This window comes from Clupea harengus, chromosome 8 (assembly GCF_900700415.2).
Source record: "Clupea harengus chromosome 8, Ch_v2.0.2, whole genome shotgun sequence".
NCBI lineage: Eukaryota > Metazoa > Chordata > Actinopteri > Clupeiformes > Clupeidae > Clupea > Clupea harengus.
The window spans coordinates 10,104,984-10,112,434 of record NC_045159.1 but is presented as its reverse complement, the minus strand read 5'-3'; the positions used below and the strand labels follow the sequence as shown (position 1 = coordinate 10,112,434).

At 46.6% G+C, this 7,451-nt stretch overlaps 1 protein-coding gene across 1 annotated transcript in view; it reads right to left on the bottom strand.

Moving 5' to 3' along the window:
• The window catches only part of cux1a (cut-like homeobox 1a), a gene marked incomplete at its 3' end in the record, with an annotated part of 93,154 nt that overhangs the window by 29,139 nt on the left and 56,564 nt on the right, over positions 1-7,451 (bottom strand). The window contains exons 4-8 of the mRNA XM_031571314.2: positions 5,993-6,071; positions 3,045-3,182; positions 1,653-1,764; positions 1,132-1,208; positions 211-277 (exon numbers count right to left, since the gene is read on the bottom strand). Of these exons, the coding sequence (XP_031427174.1) occupies positions 211-277; positions 1,132-1,208; positions 1,653-1,764; positions 3,045-3,182; positions 5,993-6,071 (473 nt within the window). The remainder of the gene's footprint in view (positions 1-210; positions 278-1,131; positions 1,209-1,652; positions 1,765-3,044; positions 3,183-5,992; positions 6,072-7,451) is intronic.

The following is a 7,451-nucleotide window of genomic DNA, read 5'->3' as shown; positions in this document are numbered from 1 at the left end:
TGTATGTGTGTATGCGCGCACATGTGTGTGTGTGTGTGTGTATATGTGTGTGAGCAGGTGTATAGTTATGTAAACAAGCACAATGAACCTTAAATGAACTCAACAACAGCACATCAGTGGAGACTCTGTGTTGCAGCTGGCACAGTCCTGAGTCACACACACGCACACACACACACAGGCACACACACACACACGCACACACACACTTACTTTGTGTCCGCATCCTCGCTGTACTTTTCCTTCAGCTCCTTCAGCTCGGCTCGGGCTGCTTCGAGTTCTGTACAATCGGAGGGAAAGAACCAAACCATTAGTGTGAAACAGCAAAGAAACACATATAGAAACACAAACACACACACACACACACACACACACACACACACACACACACACACACACACACACACACACGCACACGCACACACACACGGAAGCGCATGCGCACACGCTCATGCACACACTCACACACAATCCACACACAACGGCACCAGCCAGATCAGACCCATGATCTTACATATACAGCACGTGACATCCGCCAAAGAAGATGCTTGACACAGATTGCTCTGATCATATCCACAACCTTACATGCTTGCCCCCCTTACGCAGAATGAAAACTGCATGTGAGGAACTTTCCAAATTATTCTCGAAGAAAGTAACCACCAGATCATGGTTTTATTTCAGAGGGAGTCCATAGACATTCAGTGATGAAGTAACAAATATAGACGGAATGGACTGTTGAATCAGTGTAATGTAATATAAATGTGGAAAGTCCTGAATCTCTGTAATAGGAATAGATGTGTTTTTCTGGACGGCCAGAATAGGGCACTCTGGGAGGTTTTTAGAGTGTGTGTGCAGTGACACTGGTGTGGTGCGCCCCCCTTCCATGGTGAAATGTTTAAAAGCACAGCCCAAACCAGAATGCTGCTGTAAGCACATTAGAAAAGCCCTCGTGGCCAGTACCATGTGGCTTCAAAAAGGCTTTCCTACTGTGTCTGCATCTGTGGGTGCATTAGTGTGTGTGTGTGTGTGTGTGTGTGTGTATATGTCCGTGTGTGTGTGTGTGTGTGTGTGTGTGTGTGTGTGTGTGTGTGTGTGTGTGTGTGTGTGTGTGTGTGTGTGTGTGTGCATACACACCTGTCTCTAAGGTCTGTGTTTTGAGCTCGGTCTCCTGTAGTCTGGCAGCCAGAGCATCATGCTTGTCCTGAAGCTCCCTAGGAGAAGAAGAACAGAGCACACACACACACACATATGTTAAAAGCCTCAACGCTCCGTGCATGTGTGAGGCTCCTGCTAAGTCTATTTACTCGTAGCCACACGTGGAAATGCATTCATACTTAAATCTAAGCTTAAGTGCATTCAGTATTTCACTCTTGGTGAAAAGGTTCAAATATACATGTTCATATACACACACAGCAAAGAGATGTCCTGATAGAATCTCTATTAGAACATCTAAGGCTTTTCTTTTTCTTTTTTCTTTTTTTTTTTTGTCTTCACCCTATGTAAAACGTCTTTGAGTACCTAGAAAAGCACTATATAAAATTAAAGTATTATTATTATTAACTTCACACTTTTATTTCCTGCAATCTTCTGTTCTGTTCTATTGGATATTTGAGGTGTTCTGTGGGGGAACTGGAGGTTCTTCACTGGGCTCTCACCTCTCTCTCTCCACAAGGTCGTTGGGTGGGCCATCCTCCTGGTCTGATTCCCGACTCTGTAGTGACCTCTTATATTCCTCTACCTTCTCCTGAAGTGCTTTAATGGTGAGCTCTGAGGGAGAGAGAGAGAAAGAGAAATGGTGAGAGATGAAAAAGGGAGGAGAGAGAGAGAGAGAAAAAAAGAGTGAGAGAGAGAGAAAGAGAGAGAGAGAGAGAGTCCAACAAATGCTAAAACACAACACAGTCCACGTTGTCAAACTCAAGCGTGACTTTAGTGAAAAAGCCTCCATCCGTCTGTCTGTCCTCTCAATGCCGTCTGTCTGTCTGCTGTGTTCAGCCCAATTACTAGAGCGGGCATTAGCGCTCATATCGCTCCCATTTCTCAGTGCTGGCTCTGATCTGCCCGTGAGCCGGCATGCGCTCCACAGGAGAAAAAAAAAAAAAAAACGAGTAATAGGAGGGGGGGAAAAGAACGATTCGCCAAATAAATGGTGAAATAGAGAGATCACCACTGACAGATCCCTGATGGAGGAAGAGAGAGTGACCGAGAGAGAGGGAGAGAGAGAGAGAGAGAGAAGGATAGAGAGCTCCTCTCCTCTCCTCTCCAGGCTCTCTCTGCAGTGATGCAAGCGGCAGCTTCTCGACTCTGACACATAATCAATGCTAAAGACTCCCCGAAGAAGCCCTCATTGCCCAGGCTGTTAAACACAGCTTTACACATCCAGGCTGGCCCAGATCAATGCGCCCCAGGCCTGCCAGCACCCAGGCAGACGTGGGGGTGGGGGTGTGGGGGGGTATGGCGCGCGTGTGTGTGAACAGATCCATCAATGCAATCAATGCCAAAAGAAAAAAACACACACTCCCAATCCCTTTACATCAAACACGTGTTGATGAGAGCTGAGACAGAAGCGAGACGGAGAGGAAAGGATGCCAGAACAGAGAGATGAGGGGGAGAGAGAGGTATAAGAGGGTGAGACATGATGTCATCTCAAGTATTCTATGGGGAGCATCACTCCACTGCACTATTTGATGTGTGTGTGTGTGTGTGTGTGTGTGTGTGTGTGTGTGTGTGTGTGTGTGTGTGTGTGCCTGTGTATATATATATATATACACTGCATATATTGACATTCAAGTTCCTTTTTGGCTCCCCTATGAGGTATTTCAAAGAGTAGCCCTAAAAGGGAAGTTCATGTTGTTTGCAATCCAAATCTGTGTTAACTTACACATCTATAAACACTTTGTCAGCCTACACTAGCCTGTGTAATACAGCGACTGACAGAACTACTCACGCGGACCTGTGAAGCCGTTATGATGTGTTTTTCTACATGGTTAGACGTCTCTAAAAATAAACCGTCAGAAAATAAACCGCAGCCCCTACAGAGTTTGGGTTACCGTGGTTTTGAACCTCTGCGCTCTCCTTGTCGTGCTCCTTGAGCGTTTCCAGAAGTTTCTGGTTCTCCGTCTCCACGTCCAGCATCCTCTGAGTCTCCAGCTGTAGCTGCTGCACAACCTCCAGGGCTGGCACAGGGTCTGGGGAACACACACACACACACACACACACACACACACGCACACACACACGCACGCACACACACACACACGCACACACAGACACACACGCACGCGCACGCGCACACACACACACACACACACACACACACACACACAGATTAAAAAATCACTTCATTGTAAAACACTTGTACATGGAGACTTGTACATTGATTATCAAGGAGAAATGACCTTGGTGGTAAACCCTAATCAAGTCCATTTGAGAAGCGCCCTAGTGACGGATGTGTGCAGACGTGTGCACTGTGGTGGGAGGTACTTTCACAAACACACCTGACTGTGTTCAGCCTCCTATGCAGAAAGAAACACCAATGCCTCCATCTATCCAACTCTACCCATCTTCTGCTGTTCATCTGTGTTATCTGCTTGTGTTATACTCATCTATTAATCTATCCATCCATCCATAAATCCAGTCATTCATTCATTCATTTGTTCATTTACCCATCCATCCATATCATTTCATAATTTGATCTATAATCCATTGCCTGTTTAACTCATCCAGACAGTTTGGCTTGTGGTGTGTGAGATCTTTTGTTTTCTGAACCAGCTTCCCATAAGCCAAAGGTGTCAAAACACTCACGGTCTCTCTCACCATCCGCTGTGCCCCTACATTGCCCCACAAACAGAACCAGAGCGAGGGGCAACGGGCAGGCCAGCAAACATGGCTGCCAAGCCCTGATACCCCCTATGGCCCTGCCAGCACCCCCAGACATCCGCCAAGTCCTCCATTAGTGCCCACCCTCCACACACACACACACACACACACACACACACGGACACACGAACACACACACACACACACACACACACACACACACACACACACACACACACACACACACACACACACACATACATACGCTCTCACAGACACACACATTCACACTCACACACACTAATTACTGCATGACTAATTATGCCCCCATTTTCAGTTGATTTTCCTTAATGAGACAGCCAAGTTCATTATGTAATCAAACGATTTCTTCAGCCCCCATGGGATTTGTGACGGAGAGAGGGGAAAAAGGAGGAAAAGAAAAAGAAAGACAGAAAGTGAGAGAGAGCGAGAGAGAGTGTGTAGAGAGAGTAGAGAGAGAGAGCACTAGAGAGAGACGAGAGTAGAGAGAAACCTTTTCAATCTAACACGTTCCGTGCCCAACTCTGCTCCTGGTGTTATGGGCAGGTTGGGGGGCTGTTGTTAGGGCAGGTTGCGGAGGGGTGGGGGGGGTGCTGTGCTGGGGCAGGTTGGTGGCAGGTTGGGGAGGGGGGAGGCTGTAAATGATGGCTCCTATCTGAACACCTCATCGGGGCAACACACACCTCCACTTCAGGGCCCCGTCAGTCAGTCAGTGAATCACACACAAATGCCCACAGCCTACAGGACAGGTGGGTGTACAGTTAACACTGCTGCTCACCTAAACAAGCCTCTGCTGTCTGACACTCAACACTGCTCATCACTACATCACAGACATATTTCAAAGTAGGATGGTGTGTATGTGTGTATATGTGTGTGTGTCAGAGAGAGAGAGAGAGAGAGAGAGAGAGAGAGAGGGCGAATGTGTGTCAAGAACATAAACACACACACACACACACACACACACACACACACACACACACACACACACACACACAAGGCAGCAACTATCTGGAGATAATTTGTCAAGCTATGATCACATTTTCAGACACAAAGACAAGAATGGACAAGCTCCAGATTTCACAGATAAAGACAGGCATTCCCAGACCTCCCACGAGAGAGCTACACTGCAGGCGCGCTCACACACATACATTTATAAACCCCTGGAACACACACATATACTTACGTCCATCTGTGCACACACACGTGGATAGACACACACACACACACACACACACACACACACACACACACACACATACATTAGTACATCTGGGAACTCCAAACCACAGCAGTAGTAATTTAAGGATGCACTAAGTGGTTCACCAGGAGGGCTGGCTGCTACAAGCCCAGTCGTGTGTGTGTGTGTGTGTGTGTGTGTGTGTGTGTGTGCGTGTGTGTGTGTGTGTGCGTGTGTGTGTGCGTGTGTCCCTGTCTGCCAGACGCCTGCTGTACTATACTGTAGGGCCTCCCAGACTGCTCAGCCAGTTTCAGTTCAGCCAGAAGTCACAGCTCACACATGTGCACTCATTCACACACACACACACACACACACACACACACACACACACACACGCACACACCTTTATGTACACCGGTCTTTGAAAGGTGCTCTCTAACTGCGGTTCGAGAACACATCACTGATAAACTACGCAAGTACTTCATTTACTACTGGAAACAGCGAGCATTAATAAGAGATCCTCTAAAAAAGCATTACCACAACTATTCCTCAGTGTGCATCAGGAGAAGTCATTACAGCAGTGTGTGCGTGTGTGTGTGTGTGTGTGTGTGTGTGTGTGCGTGTGTGGTTGTGTGTGTGTGTGTGTTGGTGTGTGTGTGTATTAATTCACCAGAGACTAGAACCTCATAAATATGAGTGATGTGTTTACAGTATGCTCTTTTCTGTGAAACATTACTGTCCTGTCTGCACGCCTCCCTATACACACACACACACACACACACACACACACACACACACACACACACACACACACACACACACACACTCACAAACATGCAAACACAACACATACACACACACACACACACACACACACACACACACGCACACACACATGCACACACGCACGCACACACACACACGCACACACACACACACACGCACACACACTGTGAGGCTTACCTGGGACATCAATTAATCTCTTGTACACGTTGAGGAAAGCTGCCTCGGACTCCTTGCTCCGCTTGCACAGGGCGTCGATCTGGAACAGAGAGCACAGCGTGAGGCCTGACGGCGAAGCGGGCCCTCAGCACAGCGAGGCACAGCACAGGCAGACAGACAGAACAGAACATTCCACAACCCTCCCTGCGTGCACCAGGACCACGGCAGCCATGTTCACGCAGGCCAGAGGCCAGTGTGCTGGCTGCCATTTAATGGAGGACTTTAACCTATCAGCCTGCGCCGCCCACTATTCATCAAGCCAACGCAACCAGAGTCAGCGGAGAGAAAAGGACGGGGATGACAAGAGGGGGGGGGGGGCGGGGGGCTACAGAATAAGTGATACAGAAAGAAAGAAAGACAGAAAGAAATGGATAAGATAAGAAAAGTCACTGTATGTTTAGTGCAAAGAACAGTTCGTATTTTTGGGGCTAATCAAATTTGGGGGTATAATATTTCATGAGCAGGAGGAACGGAGATGGATTTCGATTTTGCCAAGATGAACACATCAAGAAGAGTACATCGGTAGGGCATTAAGACACACCAACATTTCTCTGCCAAACATCTTCGTGTGAGACACACACACACACACACACACACACACACACACACACAGTTCTAAACGGGACTGAATAAGAGCGAAATGAGCCCATCGGCAGGTTTAAAAGTGTGTGTGTGTCCTTAAAGCACCCTGTTCTTGTGTCACCAGTGGGCTTGAGAGCACACATGGCTAGGCCACAGATGGAGAACAAGGCCAGCGGAAGAAACACACACACACGATGACTGTGCGTGTGTGTGTGTGTGTGACAGCTGAGAGATCAAAAAACGTCACGGCGGTTGTGAGAGACAAACAGAACAAAACAAAACAAAACAAAACACTATCTTCTTTAATACACACAGAACTTGAATAGTAATTAAGGAGGCAAATAAAGACATTTAAACATATAACCTACATAGCTACTGTGTAAAAATGCCTTTGTCACGAGATTACATCTCAGCAATTCTCAGATATTGATTGTCACCATTGACCCACTGACTGAAATAAATATGATTTGCTTTGATCCATTGTGTGTAATCATCCACTTTCCCTCCCATCGCTTTCAAATTGAACTGACATGATATCACATTATTTTCATGTAAAATTACCAAGTTAGAATGCCGTACAAAAACCTGACATGTCACCTGACAATGCCAACAACAACTATTAGTATTATTAACAATATGCTATATACAACTTTAATACTGTTAATTCTCCCTTGACAAAACTGTGTAACTTTCTGGTCATAAAATCTAATACAACATCTCCTCAAGCACTTTTCAACCTCCTCAACAGCAGCATATATTTCAAAGTGCTTCCTCTGCCATCTTCTATCTAAATCACCCCACCAGCTGCAAAGTTCTGCAGTAGAAAAAAATGCTGTTT